General features: G+C 36.3%; 1 protein-coding gene across 1 annotated transcript in view; it reads left to right on the top strand.

Annotated features, from left to right (window-relative positions):
• The window catches only part of LRRTM4 (leucine rich repeat transmembrane neuronal 4), a gene marked incomplete at both ends in the record, with an annotated part of 853,172 nt that extends 832,040 nt beyond the window's left edge, over window positions 1-21,132 (top strand). Inside the window, one exon of the mRNA XM_082672514.1 lies at window positions 20,911-21,132. Coding sequence (XP_082528640.1) covers window positions 20,911-21,132 — 222 coding nt within the window. The remainder of the gene's footprint in view (window positions 1-20,910) is intronic.
• Window positions 21,133-23,892: the final 2,760 nt, after the last annotated feature.

Below are 23,892 nucleotides of genomic sequence, written 5' to 3'. Positions count from 1 at the left end.
ATTTCTTGTTTTGCATCAGTCTCAACAATAGAAATAACTCCAGATATTAACCTCTAAATGTTCCTGGGGTGAGGGTGGGGGATAAAATTCCTCCAGGTTGAAAACCACTGCTGTAGAAGAACCAGACACTGCAAAACTGTAGTAAGGCCAGAATGTGTGGCAAGTACTAAATAGTCTGACCTACCATTCCCACCACCACTGGATACCTCTCATTACTGAAGCTAATCAAAGCTGGAAAGCAAGAGAGCTTGGTTAAGCAGTCTACTTATAAATTGAGATTCTTTGGGTATAGCAGGGTATGGAAGAGAAGAAAGAATTCTGTGGGGACAAAAGGAAAAAAATCAATTTACAGTCCAAAGGCATGCATTAGATTAGAGTTACCTGGTCCCTTTTGCAGTAGTCATGACCCTTTGGTGTAACATGAAAAGATAAGGAGCACCTGACTTGTAGGTTCCTAGGAAACTTTATCGATGTCAGGTCCCCAGCTGGACGCTATGACAACTACAGCTTAGATGTACAAAAATGTCTTCAGCTTGTATTCCAAGTGAACATTAAAAATAAGGCAGAAGGGGGCTTCTCTGGTGGCGAAGTGGTTGAGAGTCTGCCTGCTGATGCAGGGGACATGGGTTCGTGCCTCAGTCCAGGAAGATCCCACATACCACGGAGTGGCTAGGACCGTGAGCCATGGCCGCTGAGCCTGCGCATCTGGAGCCTGTGCTCTGCAACAGGAGAGGCCACAAGAGTGAGAGGCCTGTGTACCGCAAAAAAAAAAAAAAAAAAAAGCAGCAAGGGAAAAACAACAAATAACATACAAGGGAATCTCAATAAGGTTAACAGCTGATCTTTCAGCAGAAACTCGGCAAGCCAGAAGGGAGTGGCAGAACATAATTAAAACGATGAAAGGGCAAAAACCTAAAACCAAGATTATTCTACCCAGCAAGGATTTAATTCAGATTCAAAGGAGAAATTAAAACTTTACAGACAAGCAAAACTGAGAGAATTCAGAACCACCAAATCAGCTTTACAACAAATGCTAAAGGAACTTCTTTAGTCAGGAAACACGAGAGAAGGAAAAGACCTACAATAACAAACCCAAAACAATTAAGAAAATGGGAATAGGAACATATATATCGATAACTACTTTAAATGTAAATGGATTAAATGCTCCAAACAAAAGACATAGACTGGTTGAAAGGATATAAAAACAAGGTCTGTATATATACTGCCTACAAGAGACCCAATTCAGATCTAGGGACACATACAGACTGAAAGTGAGGAAATGGACAGATTTGGACAATGCAGAGATTTCCATTTGCATGGAAATCAAAAGAAAGCTGGGGTAGCAATTCACATATAAGACAAAATAGACTTTAAAATAAAGACAAGAATCAAAGGACACTACATAATGTAACGGAATCAATCCAAGAAGAAAATACAACAATTGTAAATATTCATGCATCCAACATAGGAACACCTCAATACATAAGGCAAATGCTAACAGCCATAAAAGGAAATCGACAGTAACACAATCATAGTAGGGAGTTTAACACCCCACTTTCACCAACGCACAGATCATCCAAATGAAAATAAGTAAACACAAGTTTTAAATGATACATTAAACAAGATTGATTTAATTGATATTTATAGAACATTCCATCCAAAAACAACAGAATGCACTTTCTTCTCAAGTGTTCATGGAACATTCTCCAAGATAAATCATATCTTGGGTCACAAATCAAACCTTGGTAAATTTAAGAATATTGAAATCGTACCAACTTTATTTCCTAACACAACACTATGAGACTAGATATCAATTACAGGAAAATGTCTGTAAAAAATACAAACACATGGAGGTTAAATAATATACTACTAAATAACCAAGAGATCACTGAAGAAATCAAGGGGGAAATCAAAAAATACCTAGAAACAAATGACAATGAAAACACGGTGACCCAAAACCTATGGGTTGCAGCAAAAGCAGTTCTAAGAAGGAAATTTAGAGCAATACAGTCCCACCTCAAGAAAAAAAGAAACATCTCAAATAAACAACCTAAACCTACACCTAAAGTAATTAGAGAAAGAAGAACAAAAGAAACCCACAGTTAGCAGAAGGAAAGAAATCATAAAGATCATATCAGAAATAAATGAAAAATAAATTAAGGAAACGATAACAAAGATCAATACAACAAAAAGCTGGTTCTTTGAGAAGATAAACAAAATTGATAAACCATTAGCCAGACCCATCAAGAAAAAAAGGGAGAAGACTCAAATCAATAGAATTAGAAATGAAAAAGAAGTAACAACTGACACTGCAGAAATACAAAGGATCATGAGAGATCACTACAAGCAACTATATGCCAATAAATTGGACAATCTGGAAGAAATGGACAAATTCTTAAAAAAGCACAACCTTCTGAGACTGAACCAGGAATAAAGAGAAAATATAAACAAACCAATCACAAGCACTGAAATTGAGACTGTGATTCAAAATCTTCCAACAAACAAGAGCCCAGGGGCTTCCCTGGTGGCGCAGTGGTTGAGAATCCGCCTGCCAATGCAGGGGACAAGGGTTTGTGCCCCGGTCTGGGAGGATCCCACATGCCATGGAGCAGCTGGGCCCGTGAGCCATGGCTGCTGAGCCTGTGAATCCAGAGCCTGTGCTCCGCAATGGGAGAGGCCACAACCATGAGACACTCACGTACCACAAAAAAAAAAAAAAAAAGCCCAGGACCAGATGGCTTCACAGGCGAATTCTATCAACCATTTAGAGAAGAGCTAATACCTATCCTTCTCAAACTCTTCCAAAATATAGCAGAGGGAGGAACACTTCCAAACTCCTTCTATGAGGCCAGCATCACCCTGATACCAAAACCAGACAAAGATATCACAAATAAAGAAAATTATAGGCCAATATTACTGATGAACATAGATGCGAAAATCCTCAGCACAGTACTAGAAAACAGAATCCAACAGCACATTAAAAGGATCATACACCATGAACAAATAGGGTTTATCCCAGGAATGTAAGGATTATTCAATATACACAAATCAATCAATGTGATAAACCACATTAACCAATTGAAGGAGAAAAAACATATGATCATGTCAATAGATGCAGAAAAAGCTTTCACAAAATTCAACATCCTGTCATGATAAAGCCCTCCAGAAAGTAGGCATAGAGGGAAGTTACCTCAACATAATAAAGAAAAGACCATATATAAAACACCAAGAGGCAACATCATTCTCAATGGTGAAAAACTGAAACCATTTCCTCTAAGATCAGGAATAAGACAAAGTTGTCCACTCTCACCACTAATCATCAACAGTTTTGGAAGGTTTAGCCACAGCAATCAGAGAACAAAAAGAAATAAAATGAATCCAAATTAGAAAAGAAGAAGTAAATTTGTCACTGTTTGCAGATGACTTGATACTATACATAAAGAATCCCTGAGATGCTACCAGAAAACTACTAGAGCTAATCAATGAATTTGGTAAAATAGCAGGATACAAAATTAATGCACAGAAAACTATTGCATGCCTATTCACTAATGATGAAAATCTGAAATAGAAATTAAGAAAACTCTCCCATTTACCATTGCAACAAAAAGAATAAAATACATAGGAGTAAATATACCTAAGGGGACAAAAGACCTGTATGCAGAAAACTGTAAGACACTGATGAAAGAAATTAAAATGATACAAACAGATGGAGAGATATACCATGTTCTTGGATTGGAGGAATCAACATTGTGAAAATGACTGTACTACCCAAAGCAATCTACAGATTCAATGCAATCCCTATCAAACTACCAATGGCATTTTTTAAAGAACCAAAAGAAAAAAATGTCCAATTTGCATGGAAAGAAAAAAGAACCCGAATAGCCAAAGCAATCTTGAGAAAGAAAAACAGAGCTGGAGGAAACAGGCTCCCTGACTTCAAACTATACTACAAAGCTACAGTAATCAAGACAGTATGGTACTGACACACAAACAGAAATATTGATCACGGGAACAGGATAGAAATCCCAGAGATTAAACCCATGCACATATGGTTACTTTATTTTTGATAAAGGAGGCAAGTACCTACAATGGAGAAATGACAGCCTCTTCAATAAATGGTGTTGGGAAAAATGGACAGCTACCTGGAAAATAATGAAATTAGAACATTCCTTAACACCATACACAAAATTAAACTCAAAATGGATGAAAGACCTAAATGTAAGACCAGACACTATCAAACTCTTAGAGGAAAACATAGGCAGAACACTCTATGACATAAATCACAGCAAGATCCTTTTTGACCCACCTCCTAGAGAAACGGAACTAAAAACAAAAAGAAACAAATGGGACCCAATGGAACCTAAAAGTTTTGCTCAGCAAAGGAAAACATAAACAAGACAAAAAGATAACCCTCAGAATGGTAGAAAATATTTGCAAATGAAGCAACTTACAAAGATTAATCTCCAAAATTTACAAGCAACTCAATAACGAAAAAACAACAACCCAATCCAAAAATGGGCAGAAGAAGTAAATAGACATTTCTCCATAGAAGATATATAGATTACCAACAAACACATGAAAGGATGCTCCACATCACTAGTCATTAGAGAAATGCTACAACTACAATGAGGTATCACCTCACACAAGTCAGAATGGCCATCATCAAAAAATCTGTAGGGCTTCCCTGGTGGCCCAGTGGTTGAGGGTGTGCCTGCTAATGCAGGGGACATGGGTTCATGCCCCAGTCCGAGAAGATCCCAAATGCCGCGGAGCGGCTGGGCCCATGAGCCATGGCCGCTGAGCCTTTGTGTCCAGAGCCTGTGCTCCGCAACGGGAGAGGCCACAACAGTAAGAGGCCCACATACCGCAAAAAAAAATAAAAATAAACATAAAATTAAAAATAAATCAAAAAAAATAAATCTGCAAACAATAAATGCTGGAGAGGGTGTGGAGAAAAGGGAACCCTCTTGCACTGTTGGTGATCAAGCCACTATGGAGGACAGTATGGAGGCTCCTTAAAATCTAAAAATAGTACTACCACATGACCCAGCAATCTCACTAGTGGGCGTATACCCTGAGAAAACCATAATTCAAAAAAAGTCATGTACCACAATGTTCATTGCAGCTCTATTTACAATAGCCAGGACATGGAAGCAACCTAAGTGTCCATCAACAGATGAATAGAAAAAGAAGATGTGGCACATGTATACAATGGAATATTACTCAGCCATAAAGTGAAAAGAAATTGAGTTATTTTTAGTGAGGTGGATGGACCTAGAGTCTGTCATACAGAGTGAAGTTAAGTCAGAAAAAGAATAACAAATACTGTATGCTAACACATATATATGGAATCTAAAAAAATCAAAAAACAAAAAACAAATGGTTCTGAAGAACCTAGTGGCAGGACAGGAATAAAGACACAGTTGTAGAGAATTGACTTGAGGAAGTGGGGAGGGGGAAGTGTAAGCTAGGATGAAGTGATAGAGTGGCATGGACATATATACACTACCAAATGTAAAATAGATAGCTAGTGGGAAGCAGCCACATAGCACAGGGAGATCAGCTCAGTGTTTTTTGACCACTTGGATGGGTGGGATAGGGTGGGTGGGAGGGAGACACAAGAGGGAGGAGATATGAGGATATATGTATATGTATAGCTGATTCGCTTTGTTATAAAGCAGAAACTAACACACCATTGTAAAGCAGTTATACTCCAATAAATATGTTAAAAATAATGATAACAATTAAATGTTTCCAATATTGTGATTTCTTTTTCTCCCAAATTCCCAATGCTAGACTCCACTCCAGGCATCTAGAGCTTCTCTGAGGGTCTAAATTCATGATGAAATAATAATTTATAACTTATATTAATATGTTATATATAAGCTTATTTTTAACACTATTATAAATAAGTATTATTAGTGATAACAGTAAACCACAATTAAGTTGGCACTTAAAAAATTAGTCATTCTATTGAGCATTCTTAGTCATATTCACTAAGTGTCATCTTCCTTGCTCAGTGTCATGATTTATCTGTATTAAGATATAGCTCAGAAATAAGAGCTTTCAAATCAAACTATTAAAAGCAGTGGGAAATTAGGAATCTAGGCTAAATACCTTGACTAGTTTCAAGCACCCAGAAGTCAGGATCTAGGAGAAACAGATAAAACTAGAACACAACAGTAGATTAGAAGTGATCTGCTGCTGAGATAGTCAGAAGTAAAAGGTATGGGAATTATAATAAACAGCTGAGGAAGCTACATGCAATTCATTGAAGTGGTTTGGGATAAAGGGTAGTTAATGATCGAATCAGAATTCAAGAAGCCAGGGTGGAATTTTTTTGGAAATATAGAAAATAAATTTGGGTTGGGGAAAATACTATTATAGTCATGGTGTAGAGTGGGTTTAGACACTCAGAAAAGGTTAGATTTTGGGTGTTGGCAAAAAAAAAAAAAATGAACCACAGTATGATGGATTCACCAAACTCCTCTGGATTGTGTCAATTCAGCTACTCAATTTAGCTTCATTCTAAAATAGGGACCTATGCAGTCTCCCAGGGCAACAGAAATAAAAACAAAAATAAACAAATGGGTCCTAATCAAACTTACAAGTTTTTGCACAGCAAGGCAGCCATAAAAAAACAGGGCTTCCCTGGTGGCAGAGTGGTTAAAAATCCGCCTGCCAATGCAGGGGACACAGGTTCCAGCCCTCGTCCAGGAAGATCCCACTTGCCATGGAGCAACTAAGCCCGTGCTCCACAATTACTGAGCCTGTGCTCTAGAGCCTGTGAGCCACAACTACTGAAGCCCACGTGCCTAGAGCCTGTGCTCCGTAACAAGAAAAACTACCACAATGAGAAGTTGGTGCACTGCAACGAAGTGTAATCCCTACTCACCGCAACTAGAGAAAGCCTGCCCACAGCAACGAAGACCCAGCACAGCCAAAAATAAATAAAATAAAATAAATATTTAAAAAAAAATTGAAAAGAAAAAACAAAGACAACATATGGAATGGGAGAAAATATTTGCAAATAATGGGACAGACAAGAACTTAATTTCCAAAGTATACAAACAGCTCATACAACTCAACAATAAAAAAAAATCCAATCAAAAAATGGGCAGAAGACCTTAATAGACAATTCTCCAAAGAAGACATACAGATGCCCAGTAGGCACATGAAAATATGCTCAACATCACTAATTATTAGAGAAATGCAAATGAAAACTACAGTGAGCTACCACCTCCCATGGTCAGAATGGCCATCATTAAAAAGTCTAAAAATAACAAATGCTGGAGAAGATGTGGAGAAAAGGGAACCCTCCCACGCTGTTGGTGGGAATGTACGTTGGTGCAGCCACTATGGAAAATGCTGTGGAATTTCCTCAGAAAACTAAAAATAGAATTATTATATGATCCAGCAATCCCACTCCTGGGCATATACCTGGACAAAACTATAATTCAAAAAGATACATGCACCCCTATGTTCAGAGCAGCACTTTTCACAATAGCCAAGTCATGGAAACAACCTAAGTGTCCATCAACAGGTGAATGGATAAAGAAGATGTGGTACATATATACAATGGAATACTACTCAGCCAAAAAAGAACAAAATAATGCCATTTGCAGCAACATGGATGCAACTAGTGATTATCATACTAAGTGAAGTAAGTCAGAAAGTGAAAGACATACTATATTATATCACTTATATGTGGAATCTAAAATATGGCACAAATGAACCTAGCTACAAAACAGAAACACACTCACAGATGTAGAGAACAGATTTGTGGTTGGCAAGGGGGAGGGGAATGGGGGAGGGAAGGACTGGGAGTGTAGGATTAGCAGATGTAAACTACTGTATATAGGATGGATAAACAACATGGTCTTACTGTATAGCACAGGGAACTATATTCAAATCCTGTGATAAAACATAATGGAAAAGAATATAAAAAGGAGAATGTATGTGTATAACTGAGTCACTTTGCTGTACAGCAGAGATTGGCACAACATTGTAAATCAACCATACTTCAATTTAAAAAATTAAATTTAAAAATAAATAAAATAGGGACCTATGAAGGTAGTCTATACAAGTTAATACTCTGTAGTGCTGGGAAAATATAAGCATGTTGACCTGGTAGCCCATGGTGGAACATGATAGTAAGAGGCAAGTAAATAGTCCTGTGATCTTTGGGGTGGGTGGCAGCTGGCAATGGGAGTGGTGGGTGGAGGGTGGAAGAACAGCTTCTTCAAGCTGATGTCTGTAGTCTCATACCTGCATATCATTTCCTCCTCTGATTTACTACCACAGGTAGTGAATTTCATCAATTATAAGTCAACTTTTACTAATTTCAGCAGCAGAAGACCCCCTTTTACAGCCCCCTATGTAATTGAGTATCAGGTTTCTTTAAAGCAAAGATAAATTTAATGATGCTCCCCAAAGATTTTTCTTAGTCATTATTGCTTACTTGCTAACACTTTTGAGTTTTAATTCTTTTTCTTTTCTTTTAAATTTATCACTTGATGGAAACAATTGGAAGGTGTGGATATTTTTAAACAGTGGGAGTCTTTATTATCTTTTAAGTAGATAAAATTATCCTTTCTTCCCCATAGTGCAAAGTGGAATGGGCTATTACTACCAACCCAGCAAATTAAATTACTTTAAAAAAAGAAAATAAATAGATTGTGAAAATGTTTAGCCAAAGGAGTTCTCCAGCTGACTGAACATTTATGGGCACTTTGCCATCAAGGCAAGGTAAATTCACCCTCCAAGCAGCTATTTAAAAAACATGTGTATAATGATAGCTGTTAAACCTACCTAACTGAATTACACCTAACTTTAGACAAAAGAGTAGAATATATACATAGCCAAATTGATGATAACTAAAAGGATGACAGAATAATCACCAACAAGAATATGAATAGGACAAAATGAAGAAGTTGAAATTGGTGAGACAACATAATTAGCAATAATGAATTGAACTTAAGAAAAACTTAATTGGAAAGGTAGAAAAAAGAAGGTACACCTATGTGCACATGTATGTCAACTTCTGATTGGGAAGTAATCAGCTTTGTTTTGAGCCAGGCAGGTGTGGGAAATTAGTTAAATCATACTGTGTACTCCCTGTTGGGCCTACTTCTTTAAAGGAAAGCCTTCTAAATTTAAAAAGAAGCAGTATTGTCAACCGTAGTTGCACATTTGAATCACCTGAGGTGTTTTGTTGTTTTTTGTTGTTGTTTTGTTCGTTTGTTTTTTAATAGGCCATACCCTAGAAATTCAGATTTAGTTGACCTGGGGTAGGGATAAGACATAAGTATTTTTTGTTGTTGTTGTTTGGGGTTTTTTGGGCGATACGCGGGCCTCTCACTGTTGTGGCCTCTCCCGTTGCGGGGCACAGGCTCCGGACGCGCAGGCTCAGCAGCCATGACTCAGGGGCCCAGCTGCTCCGCGGCATGTGGGATCTTCCCAGATCGGGGCACGAACCCGTGTCCCCTGCATCGGCAGGCGGACTCTCAACCACTGCACCACCAGGGAAGCCCGAGACATAAGTATTTAAAAATCATCACAGATGTCTAAGTAGCAGCCAGGCCTGAGAACTACTGCTTTAAGTGCAGTACTTTTTGGCTTCCATTAAGGGTGGCTTGGGTTGATTGTTTTGTTTCTCAGCAACAGCTGAGAAAGCAGCTTGTAGCAATGCCCTGCTGTCTCCATATTCCAGAGGTATGGTAAGTCTCACTGCTTAACATAACTTTGGGATGCTTCATTTGCAACACTTCATTTTCAGTGTTGGCCTGAGAGGTGCGGACAATATCTGAAGAGACTGAGGGTGTGGAATCCATTCTGTACAAGGGCAAGTTGTGAGTAAGTTGGGTAGATTGCTAAAATTTTTAAGAGTAGCTTTTTGTTATACACCACTTGGGAAGTAGGTTCTCAATGGCACTTAGGAAGCCATGTGCCATGGCAACATGTTATATGCTTACTCTATATTGAAGCTACATGTGGTACCAGGCTTTCTCTTGGTGACTTCATAAACATTTGTTCTTTGAATCAGGAACCACTTGATAAGCATCTTATTCTTTCTTCTTTCCTTCCTTGTCATTGTTCATACACCTCCAGTATTGCATTTTACCACAAGTGATGTTACATTGTAAATCTGCTCACATTTGTCTTCCATATTAGGCTATAGATTCCTTAAGGTCATGGATACCTGTAGTCATTCTCATACCTTTAGGTCTCAGCACAATGTCAGGCATGCAAATTTTTGTAGAGAGAAATGTTTGTGTGTTATCCTACATCTCTTTTATATTCAAAGCTGAGAATGGATGAGAGACAGTGGAAAAAGAGAAAGGAAAGGGAGGAGTTCACCGTTTCTGAGACAAACCTCTTCCAAATAAAACCCAATTCTCTAATGCTTCTCATAAATTCATACATTCTTTTACCATATATTTATTGGAATATTCTAGCCAGAAAGTAGCAAACCAATCAGAAAAGCTCTCTGACAGCATTGGGGGAAAACAGTACAGTACAGAAACAAAATATAATCATGGATATTTAACATTTTGATAAATGCTGTGACGGGAAAAAAACAACAACAGGGAATTGAAACAAGGTATTGCTTACGTATGTGAATAGGGATGGGATGGCATTGTAGACAAAGTGATTGGAGAAGGTTCCTCTAGAAACATGACGTTTAAACTGTGCCTCAAGAGATTAGCATAATTTCACTGCAAAGAGTTGGAAGAAGAATATCCCAGGCAAAGGGTATGGTGAGTACAAAGACCCAGATATGGACAAAGCCTTGGTGAGATTGAGAAATGAAAAAGGCTTTTTAACTTTCTCACAAAGCAAAACAAAACAAAAACCTGTTTATAATTAGATGACCTGTGAACCTAACCCCTTTTACAAAATCACCAAAATTCTTTTGGGCTTTGCATTATAAACCATCATACACCTAGGGGCATGTTCACTGGCTTAAGAGTGTTGCTTAAGGTCTTCACTAAAGGGTTATTGGGCGTTTATTCTTCCCGAGCATGTTTGCTCTAAATGACTTGAATGGTGACTTCAGAACTCCCACCTGGAGGTTTAAGTCTGACTTCTAAGTACCAAGGTTGTGTGAGTCCAGCTCTTTGCCTGGATCAGCTGAGAGCTTTGCTGTTAAGTGGAAGACCTGGATCTTCACAAGGAAACCTGCAATGCCCGCTGGCTGGGACACTTTTCTCCCTCTGCTTTCTTGATTTGGGTTATTCAATATAAAACACAGGGAAGTGGAATTGGGTTTGCCTCATTCTATCGGTTCTGAATAAGCTCCTTGAGTAAAATACCCTTATTTTATTCTTCTTCAGATACCTTGCAGATACTTACTACAATGTGTAGTATACAGTAAATTGATCACTACCTGAATAGTTTTTACTTTTTTAATGGTTGAAAAAAAAACAGAAGAGTAGAAATGTTTTGTGACACCTGAAAACTATATCAAATTCACATTTCAATGTTCATAAATCAATTTTATTGAAATAGAGCCATGATCACTCATTTACATTTTGTCAAAGCCTATGTACTTTCATGCTATCATGGCAGAGTTGACTATTTATGGCAGAGACTATATGGGTTACAAGCCTTACTTACTACTTACTACTGGCCTTTCGCAGAAAATGTTTGCCAACCTCTGTGACAAGTAATTTTCATGTAAATGAATGAATACATAAATAAATGAACTATAATGGCAAATTTACTTTTTATGTAATTATTCCTCAAAAGTACTCCATGGCAGAGATCCAGGCATTAATCTCGGTCTTAACACATTTTATTAAAAAATATGAGACCAGTATGACTTGTGCATCACTCTGCTGTGCTAGTCTAAAATTCAACCAGAATAAAAACTTTGTGTTTTCTAAATGGGCTTCTCCGATTTTTGTAAGTAAACATACATCACCATGCTTCTTTTTCATGAGGATCAGCCAGTCCCCCAAGAAGTTCTATTTAAACTCTCTTACTCATCTCAGGTTGCTCATCTCATTCTGTCAAGTATGTGTATGTTCTTCTGGGGTTTTCTTCCTTCTGCTTTTGTCATTTGGTTCTAACCTTTTACCCTGTGATATGCAATTCTAGTCTGAAAAGATACATGACTGCAAGAAATTCAATCACCTTCCTTATTTGTGAATTTCATTTCATTTTATCTTTACATTTTTAAACATATTCTAGCTTTTACTGAATACTCACTGCACTATTTGTATTGGTTATTTGGGAGGATCACAAAGTGAGTATATCTTCAAAGACAGAACAGGTCATGTTTGGATGAGATACACTCTTGTATAAAGCAAGTTACAGACACTATTAATGATTTAACAAAAAAACTATACAAAATACATACTACAAAATTTCATATGGAAACTAGAAATAAGCTACTCTGAACAGTGTGGAGAAACTGGAAGTGAACTTGGAAGGAAAATGGCTCTAATGCCTGTTGCTTGCACCTTCCTAGTATTGGCATTCCTGCTGCCTTTTATTTATTTCCTTTTCCAAATTTCTGAGAGAGGATTACAAAGTAAATCTTAAATTGAATGTGTTTCATGAGCTGATAAGTTTTGTTTTTCTTTTTATTTGTTTTCTTTTGTATAGTTTTGTTTTCAAATTTTGGGAAGTAGATTCAGACTCAAGTTCTGTCATAGAAAAGACTTGTCTTTTGCACATCATTGTATATCGTTGAAACTTCCATATATTTTTTAGGGGGAAAATGTGGGTTTTGATATTTTATTGTCTCTATTTTTTACGTAAGTGTTTTGGAAGCAAATTTATATAGATTTCACTTAAATAGTATGTTCATTTTCATTGCACTATTGGGGAGATCTTACTTTTTCAAATTCAGGGGCCAGAGCTACAGGAGGAAAGACTTTAGATGTTAATATTAGCTAATTAACCCAGCTTATTAGTCCAAAATCTCACTGAATGCTGAGAGTGCTGCTAATGTAATAATTTTCCCTGTTAATGGAGTCAAAGTGAACTTCAAAGAATGGCTAGTACTCATTCATTAACTTAATCAACTCTCTGGACACCTCACAAACATGGCATCCTGGTAGGAGAGCTGTTCTGTTCTGTTCTGTTTTCCCAGCACTGACTTACAAGTTAAAATTTGGACAACCATGAGTGCACATTTAGTACACATTCCCACCTTTAAATAAGACCAGAACAAGATAAACAAATGCTATCATGTAAATTTTGTCAGAACTTAAGTTTGAAATGGTCCAAAGAGTCCAGTCAATATAAAAAGTCAACATGCAGTGTGTCTAGCATTGTGCAGTTTATGTGCCAGAGCTGCTGTACACACTTTAGCCTGTAAACAAAATGGAAGTGGGGCAGTTATTAATTTGCAACATTATCATTTTTTTTCCTTTAAAGTTTTTCTAAAACAAAGATCATACATTTGAGTGTAGTTAACAAATATTAATAGATTATTTTACATTTTTCACATTTATGACTTATTTTAATCTTTAAAACAAAGTAGGGGAAAGATAAGATTTTTATTGTTCTTTCATTCAATCAATATGTGAATACCTACTACGTACCTAATCAGTGTCTAGATGATGAAGTTCAATAAGAATGCCTTTAAAATTATTTTTATTTTTATTCATTTTTAGCAAATCTTGCCCTTTAATCCCTTGATTTATCATCTTCTCTTGAGTTCTTCAATCTTTCTTGTTTCTGGAGATTCTTCACTGTTATAGTTACTGCTTAGGGAGGAAGGTCTTTGTGTGTGTGTATAGATTTTGATTAATTAGTGAATTAGTTGAAGTTTGTAGGTCACAGAGAGAGAGAGAAGCTATTGGTGAAGGCAGCTGAACAACAAGAAATAAAACAGCAGGCAGAGTTTTGTTTCACTTTTGTCACTTGAAAAACTCGCCATTTTCTAAAATAGAAGGTGAATTTTCTGGTTCAGGCACACCCTTGCTTGACTTCGCATCCCACAGTGTGAATCTGGGAGTGACGGCTTATTCTCTTCTTGCATCTCTCCCTGGTTTTACTCCTGGCCAAGGAATTGTTCAAAATCCTGAGTTTTCTTCCTTCCTTACCGTCCTGGACACTCAAAGCTGGTGAGTGTCTCATAGGTTTGCAAAGGACCTTTCCCCAGCCCAAACTAGCTTTCCTCCTGTTGCACTGAATTATATGCTAGTAAAGTTTTCTTTTGATCCATTCTCCTATCTTGCAGGAATTTCTAAGAGTCTTTGATATGATGATAGAAAAACACACAAACATCTCTATTTTTTTAATGTCATGTGATATTAAAATTTTACTTTTTAATTAGAAGAAACTAAATGCTTAGATAAAAATTGTTTTCTAATGAAGAAGCAAGCTTGTATTTAAAAAAATGAATAAGAATGTTTCATTGTAGAATGGGATTAAAAATGTCATTTGATAAAACTATTTTGGATCATTACTTATCGTGTCTCTTTTCTTTTATATTATGAATGTCTTTAGATATTCAAAACCCAAGAAAGTAAAATTTATGAAAAGGTAATTGTTAATTCTCTCAACTGAGACATGAAGGATGGAATCAGGTTTGTAGGAACTATTAATTTTACAGCTCAGTCAGATGCTCATAACCTCCTCTGGTATTTTTGCTCTTTGGTTTATGTGCCTGTGATGAGCTTCTCTGGGCTGTAGGGGGTGCTAGCTAGTCTAAGATGCCCCAGTTGCTCCACAAGTCTTCCATCCTTCAGTGGTCTAACCTGGGCTTGTTCTCATGGTGGTGGCGAGCCTGGCCAGGATCCTAAATGCCTTGCAACCCAAACAGTGTTGCTGCCACTTTTCTATTGCCCAAAGAAAGTTACAAGGACAGCCAGTATTAAAGGCAAAGAGAAATAGGCTCTAATTTCTGGATGAAAGGAGCTACTAAGAACTGTGATCCTTTATGGAATCTACTATGTCTGGAACATGTACAGCTTTGGAGCTGTCGTAGTCATGTAGGAGAAACTGATAGGACATGAAGATAACTTGCAGAGATTATAAGGCATGGTTGACTGAGAGGACCCTGGCAACATTTGTGTTCCTAGTTTCAGTTGCTCCTGAGACCTAGTGGTAACCTTGAACTTCCCTCAGTGTTGCTGTTAAATCATTTCTTGTGTCTATGCGTCAATTGTCTCCATTTTACCTAACTAACTTAAATGAGTTGAGGTTCTATCGGCTTGTATCAAAATCCTGCAAAAAACCTGTACTCAAACTTGTTTACATTTTCTTATTCCTTGTCCATTCTTGTCTAATATTAATATAGTAAGTAGAATAAAGACTAAGTTATATATTCATTTAGCTATTGCCCTTCATTTTTCAATTTTTTTCTAATAAACCAAGTGTCCATCTTCATTAGGCAACTCAACTATATTTAATTCCTCATTCAGATTTGTAGGATAGTACTTTTTAGATGGTCTGAGTAGTTAGGCACTACACTTTCATTCTAAAAATTAGAGACCAAATGTCATTTAGGAAATTGAAAATCAACTTTTTATGACTTCGATTGAAAGAACTCATACTGAAATGTGAACAATGTTCATGAAAAGTTAATAAATAAAACTAATGATAGTGCATAGTAATTTTAGAATGATCAGGCTATTAAACTACTTATAACTAATGCTAATACCTTTGAAAAAAGAGGGTAATGATATTGGAATTTTATGTTCAAAACAAAACTGAACTTCAAAAGCCTTTCATGATCACATATATCAAGAGTCCACTTTGCTCTCACATTCACTATCTAGAGACATTCATTTCTCACTTTAAATATAATTATTATGGATGTAAAACTCTGGGATTTGAAGCAATTTTCAGACTTTTGAAATGCCACATATCCCTCTATAATTTTGCTTTTTCTCTGAAGATTTAAAAATATCCCCTTATCCTCTTCCCTCTTTGAATATCTAACACTATGGGCCACTGTAATTGAGACAAGTGTGTCCTTTTATATTCCCTTCAGTATATTTGAAGAAAAACATATTCTAGGCAAAAGGTAAATAATGTTTTTAGAAAACCGTCACACAGACTAAAGATGTTAAGCTTCTGAATGCACAAAGTAGGAATGAAAGCCCCTGTTAATGAGCTACTCTGTGACCCTTCATGTCCTTGCATCTCTCTGAATAGAAACAAAAGATAGGGCACAATTTCCAGGAAAGACAGTATCAAAGTTGAGTAAAATTTGTGTAGGAATATGCCTTTTCAGTATATTCTTCTTTCTTGAGAACCAGGGAGTACTTTCAGAGTTATCTGAAATTTATAGAGGTAAAGGAGTTATCATTATTGTCCCCTCTTTCAGTGGATTCACAGAAAACTTGGGATAATTAAAGAGACTTATAATTAGTGATAATGATGTTTCCTCCCCTTTGTAACCTACCTCAAATTTAGTTATGAAATATGTCTCTATAGAAGTTTATATGTCTCTATAAAAGTTTAAATGCAATTGAGTTGAAATATTCATATTCTCGAGAGAAACAAACAGAATTTTAGTATATTTCCCCCAATGAGTTCCCTTCATTCCACATACCACACCCAGTATCTGTAAATAAAGTGCACCTTCCAAGGCAGTCAATGAGCAGTCAAGCATGTGAATGAGGCCATATTTAAGCAACGTTGTTGTGCTGTGCTACAGAGTGAAGTCCATCAGAGAGCTGATGGAACACAGGGACCATTTGGAAAAGCTCTATGAACACATTTACAAAAATACCAAATACACATTAAGAGGAACTTAAGCTTACTTTGTTTTGACTGCTGGAAACAACGATACACACAGGGATCCAGGCGGTTAATGTACTGTACATTATTATTATGTAGTACAAAACCTCAGTCTCGCAGTTCCTCAGAAACCACAAAGTGAGCTGATTACACAGTGCCCTACAGAATAGACTTTAAATATAAAGGAGCAAACACCGCAGCTACTCTTTCAGAGCTTGCCAATTCACTTGGCTTTTGAAGTCTTGCTATCGGGCTTCTGTGCAGGATAACTTTACAATATTTTTCACCCTGCTAGAGGTTTTAAGCTTGTCTCAAAAACAATAAAGAATATGGCAGAAGCCCTTGTTCATTGACATAAAAATAAACTGGTACAACTGTAACAGCAAAATGAATTTTCTGAGTTCAGAAGTGATGCAATATGTAAACCTAAGCCTCTGAAATTAATGGAAGTCCCTTGACACGTTTGAAGACAAATACCACGGTATCTTAGATATGGGATTGCTCTTTCCTATTATAGTTCAACTTTAGGGATTTTATTTTATACTGGAAATTCAACCATGTTCACAAATGAGCTAATGGTTTTCATCCGTAGATTAACCTGGTTTTCAGAAGGGTCTTTAAGACCCTGTCTTATTCTCACATTCTCTGCTCATACATGTTTTTAGATTCAAGTGTCTTCTCACTGCAATGACTGGAGAAAGACTATCCATGAGGATACAAGATGGTGAACAAAATCACAATCCATGCTTAATGTTTATTTTGATGTCTTTTGGTATTTGGTTAATTTGGAGATAATGAGTCATTCCTCTAAATGAAAGTGTGCAAAAAATGTTCTATCAATGTTGCTGTCATTGGAAATGATTCGGTGAAAGTTTTTTTATATTTTCAAGTAATACTATTTCACCTATCAACAACAACAACAAAAGTAAGAGTGGACTATGTAACTCATAAGGAGGTCTTCTTTTTTATTTTTTAATGTTTATTTATTTTATTTTTTTTTGGCTATGTTGGGTCTTCGTTGTTGCTCATGGGCCCCCTCCAGCTGCGACGAGCAGAGGCCACTCCTCACCATGGTGTGTGGGCCTCTCACCACGGTGGCCTCCCTTGTTGCAGAGCACGGGCTCCAGGCATGCAGGCTTCAGCAGTTGTAGCACGCGGGCTCAGCAGCTGAGGCTCATGGGCTCCAGAGCGCAGGCTCAGCAGCCGTGGTTCACGGGCCCAGCTGCTCTGCGGCATGTGGGATCATCCCGGATCAGGGTCTGAATCTGCAACCCCTGCATTGGCAGGTGGGCCCTCAACCACTGCACCATCAGGGAAGCCCAAGGAGGTCTTCTTCATAAAATTCTTCCTGCTGAAATGTCAGAATAATATGATTTGATTTCTACTCTTTTTCAGAGTTTTGGTGACCCATGACACCAATCACAGATATCTCAACCTATCCAACACACTTCAAAATGCAATGAGGTTTCCTAAAATAGAACTTGCTGACAAACAGACCTATATGAGTAAGAAGAAGAAAAAAAAATTCTATTGATTTGGGGAAGACCTAACTTTATATTTGGTAATTTGGCCATGTTGTCTTATAATTTGTTCCTTGCTTCCACTATGAGCAGAGAAATTAATGTCTAATGTCTAAAAAAATATCTGTATAAATCCCAACTTTGACCTAGTATGTATTTCTTTCAGATTTTTTTGAGAATGGAATTGTATATTCAGGTTATATCAAAATATAAAGAAGTTACCTCTTCCTCAATATTTCTTAAAAGACTTGCTGAAAATAGTGTTTGCTTTTAATTAGAAGTAAATGTGCCCCATCATAGAAACAAAGCAATATATATTAGTTTAATTTTCTCATTCATTGAGAAAAACAGTGAATTATGAGTTAGGAAAAAAAGAATAATTTAAAGCAGGATGGAAATTTATTCAGGCTATTGCTAATCATACTATAATAATCTGTAATCTGAATATGTTTTCTGATTATTTTTAAAAAGCATCTTTTATTGTGATTCCCAATTTTTAAAAAAAATCACAGTATGATTCAGTAGACACATACTCATATGTACACACAAATGTGAAACAAAACTTTTATGAAACAACTTACCTTTACTCATATGACATACTCTGATAGTTTCTATTCTAATTCTATTTTTTAAATGTTTATCTGGATTCACTAAATTGATTTTATAACTCACTAATGAGTTGTGATCTGCCATAGAAAACATTGCTTTGATCTATATCTTTAAAAATGTGAGGAGGTGATTTTTATCTTAATAAGTATAGAGGTGTTAAAAACATATTTCTCATACAAACATACAGTGAATTTGTGTCATAATTTTATTCAACACATTAATGAGGATATCAGGATGAAAACACAAGACCTAGTTTAAAGAGCATTTGAGGTATTTATATAGTAATTGGAGGAATGAATTCTGAAAATAAGGTTGCTAAGTGAGATATGACTAGTTAACTTCCTACAGAACAATTAAGCCACAGTTAACAACTTATCAATTTCTGCAGTTTAACCTACAGAAAGAGCCAGATATAGTCGAGTCAGGAGACAGACAACCTATCAGGGATTTTCACAAAGAATTTTATAAAGTAGTGCTAAGTAAATACAGAATTTGTGCTAAGTTCATGCAAAGGCTAAAAGACAGTGTCATAGTATAACATAGACAGCAACTTCAGGAAATACTGCCACTCTTACCACCTATAGAATTAAGGAACTAAAGGAAGATGTTAAATCTTCATCATTAAAAATCAAACACTTGGAGGAGGAGCTTTGTGGAGATGAACCTCATATTTCCCTGGTGCTAGAGTCTCTGTGGGGGACATGATGAGATCAAATGTCGGAAATGCAAATGTTGAAAAGATTACAAACCAGAATCACCTGCTGTTATGGAAAGGCACTGCTGCAGCCAGAATGAAGAAGTGTTGTTGGGGTAAATATCTGGAGCAGGAAAAAGCAGAGAGGAAGCCCACCATAGGAGCAGTCCTTCTATCTTCTCTAGTCCTGCCATCTCCCTCCAGTGGACCCCACTGGCAAAGTCTAACAGGGAGCAGCAGGTCAAACAGAAATGTGGTATGCAAAGCCCCTGCCCAGAATCATAAAGCCAACTACAGAACTGGGGCTGGAGCCAAGAGACAATGGTTTACGTCACCCCTACCTCTAACCTTACAGGACAGTGAAGGGTTTGCAATTTTATCATTTGTGGACTGTTATCAAGAGTCATATTGGATCTAGTGAGTTATGAGAAATGATGTAGCGTGAAAGCAAGAATTAAGCAATCATCATTTTCCTTTTTCTAGTTTTGAGACATTTTTCTTTATGAGAAATGTGTGGTATAATAAAAAGCTGTACAGAGAATGAAAATTACTATAATTTTAACATTTTCAGCATTTCCTATTAAAGAGATTTCTATAGACCATTATTCAGGTTTATTATTCTAACATTAGACACATTTTAGCTTATTAGCTTAAAATCAACAGCATTACTATTATGAATGCAAAGATGTGCCCACTTTCATGATTCTAGAGTACTTTTGTTCAGAAATTATAGAATTGTTAGTAATAATCTGTGAGAAACTGTAATTTAAAAAAACGTTAAATAAAATTTATATATGCCTACAATAAAGATTTCAATGATTTATAAACATATTTTTGAAAGTAAAAAAAAATCTATCTATATGTTCACAGTTTTATTCACACAAAATGGATCCTACTCTACATTCTTTACAACTTAAGTTTTTAACTTAATATCATGTCTTACCGTATTACACAGGTTGATATTCCCCAATCTTTGTATTATCTGCATTCAAATGTACATGTACATAATATATGTTAAAATTATTTAACATAACCTAATTATGTTAAATTTTGATGGGAATTTAGGTTGTTTCTAACTTTCTGCTATGTTGATAGATGATAAATGATGGATGGACAAATGATAGGACACACACTGTAAAGTCTTTATATATGATTTCATATACAAGGTATATATATGCTTTGTACCTAAAATGATATATAATGGACAAAACAATACCGAGTTACATACTAACAAGCGTTATTTTGTTTAATGTTTATTAATAGTTGGATCAGCAATTGATGACTTAAAACACCATGAAAGAGAACAAAATACAATCCTATGAGTGTCATCTTCTCATCCAAGGCATTTTTATAATAAGTATCTTTCTTTCTCATAACCAGATCCTACACCACGTGAAGCCCTTGCCATATTATAGCTACGACCAGCCAGTGATCAGGTACTGCCAGGCTCACCAGCCACTCCATGTCAACAAGGGCTACGAAGCAATGTCTCTCGAGCAGGATGAAACTCCCAGCCTGGAGCTCGGGCCCGACCACAGCTTCATCACCACCATAGCCAGGTCTGCAGCCCCAGCCATTTACCTTGAGAGAATAACAAACTAACGTGAAAGGCAACTAACTCCTCATTGGGGAACTCGACGCGGGGAAGGAGGGACTTCATTTTAAAGGAGAATGGGTGTCCAAATCACGCAACCCAGCTCGCTCATCGTTCCTAAGACATTTATGACATAGACGAAAGGAAACAAACAAACGAAAAACTGCTTAAAGAGGGCAGTGGATGCACCTGCAGCATAACCAGGAGAACTACAGAATTCTCTTTGCTTTAAAACATACAAACAGAAATATTCCTGGATGTAAATAATAAAAGTGTCAAGTTCTTATAAAAATAGATTTCACCTTAGCTACCTATAGGTTTGTTTGTATATTTTGCTTTTTCTACACTGCATGGTTCCTGGGCTGGAGAACCACAGGGGGTGGGGGGTGGGGGGGGGAGCATCAAACCAGGTGTGGGTGGGAAGTTGGGGAAACAATACAGTTTTCCTTGTTAGGTGTGTGTAACAGATTATTAAAATTGCTTTCATTTCATTTTTCTCTTAAAAATGTCATTTGTTCATGTTTGGTTTGTTTTATTTTAATTTTTTTCCTGGTCAAGCAATTCTGTTTCCAATTCTCAACATGGGTGTTCAAACTTATGTTGTACCAAAAGAAGATTTGGTGTACCACAGACCACAAAGAAATAAAATTGACCACAAAGTTTGACAAAGCCACTGGAATCAAAATCTAGGCAAATGATCCTTCAAGGCACATTGTATACAAAGTGAGTTTTGATTTTTTTTTTTTCCTACTGGCAGTCCTCACTGTGAGCTTTCACTATGTGAGAAGTGAATAAAAAGACATGTGAAGATCTCCAAATGAGAAGACAATCTGAAATATTCTCACCTGGACTAGGGGTATATGAAGAACAAAGGCCATGTGGTCAATGAATGAAACTGCCAAGCTACAAATTTCTAAACACAAGATAATGTGTAACCTTGGTTTTTAAATTATCAATTAACTTTTGTGTAATTTTTATCAATAAAAGAAAAAAATGTTGGAAAAGTAAACATATTATTTTGCAGTTGGTACACCACAGCCCACCTAATGTTGAGTGCTTTGTCTCTATATTATAGAATCTTTCTAGTCTATATCAGAGTAATTTAAGAAGAATATGTTGGTATCTATCAAGTGCCTTCTGTATGTTCCACCCTCAGGTAAGGAAGTCCTGAAAAAAAGAAGTATGAGATATCTTATGCACTAACTGGATTCATAATTACTTCTGGAGACATGATGTAACTCAAATAGAATTAAATAACAATATGAGAAAAAAATAAGTGTCCTTGAAAGGGTTAGAGGTTGAATGATCTTCTAGGAGAGCAAGAACTGTGTGGAAATTGATTACTAATCTGAAAAAAGCATAGTGATCACCCATTTTTTTTAACAAAGGAAATACCTATGCACACATCAGTTGAACCATTTTCACTTGACTTCCTTGGTTCTGTGATGCTATATCTCATCAATTCTCTGATTCACTATGGATGTTATCCTGATCTAACCACTGGTCTGATTTGATATTTTTAAAACAAATTGAAATTATATAGTCTCTGTCATCCTTTATTAAGTGAGATTTTGCATTCTGAATGGTGCTAGTATGTGGTGGTACTAGTGGGTTTTCTGAAGAACTAAATAGATAGCTGGCATCCATTTAATTCCAAATTCTCCTAAAATAATAATAAAAGAGCTTTGTCAATTACTTTCACATCAAAGTAAACAAGCATAGAGTATAAGAATTTTTTTCTCAAAGTCATTCTTACTACAATTTTAAATTAGATTTGAAGTTAAATTCTATCTTAATTGATTAAAAAATTATGTCATATTAAAGAAAATTAAATCAAAGGAAGTTTTTCACATTGGAACACAGGCTGTTTTTCTGATTCTTGTAACCTTCCTGTTAACATTTATAAATTTGGATTATATTATATCTGGCCATGTTTCCTATCTATTCAAGTAGAATGAATTGACTATGAGCTTAAAAATTAAAGATAGTTCTTTGGCATTTTGATTTTTTAATTTAATAATTATTTAACAGATTTGTAGCAGAACATTTTGGAGTGCCTGCCCAAATTACAAGGATTCTCTTAACCCTTCCCACCTTCTCCATTTATCCAACATCACCCATATATCCCATCTGCCACCCCACCCTGCCTGAGGTGATTTACTAGAGGTCATACCTGAAAATTCTTGACCAAATCTGGCTTAAATCAACAATTTATTTTGTTTATTTATTTCTGTTTCTTGTAAACAAAAGAGAGTTCTAAATTGATAATATTCTTCATGTTATTTAAAACTGCCATATTTGATCCACTGTTTCCTCAAGTCTAATGTGGAATACTGAACTGCTAACAAAACAGACAACATTATGACAATGCTATACCCTCTGAGTAGGAAAACTTTCAAATATTTTTTTAACTATCATTTACATATGCCAGAACAAGTTATACTGAGCTTTAGAACTCTATTGATGATTAAACAGAAAAACAAACCAGCCAACCAACCCAACAAACCAAAAAACCTAAAAATCATCTTTGCTTAAGTAGGCTTAGAAAAGTTCTTAATTGAAAAATTCAAGCTTGATATTGTATGAGAGATCAAGTAGAATTTTAGAGAAAACAGCTTCTTGAAAAAATTAGTGATATTTCAGCAGATGACTTAAGAACCAAATATTAGATTATTCATCCTTTAAACGCAAAAGTCAGTCATATCTGTGCTGAAAGCCTGGTGTAAACAAGGAGGATGCAAGGTTTCTCTTAGTCACCATTCAGACTA

This window comes from Grampus griseus (assembly GCF_964374135.1).
Source record: "Grampus griseus genome assembly, chromosome: 15".
NCBI classification, from domain to species: Eukaryota; Metazoa; Chordata; class Mammalia; order Artiodactyla; family Delphinidae; genus Grampus; species Grampus griseus.
The sequence above is the reverse complement of the archived record's forward strand: the minus strand, read 5'-3'. Positions and strand labels throughout refer to the sequence as shown.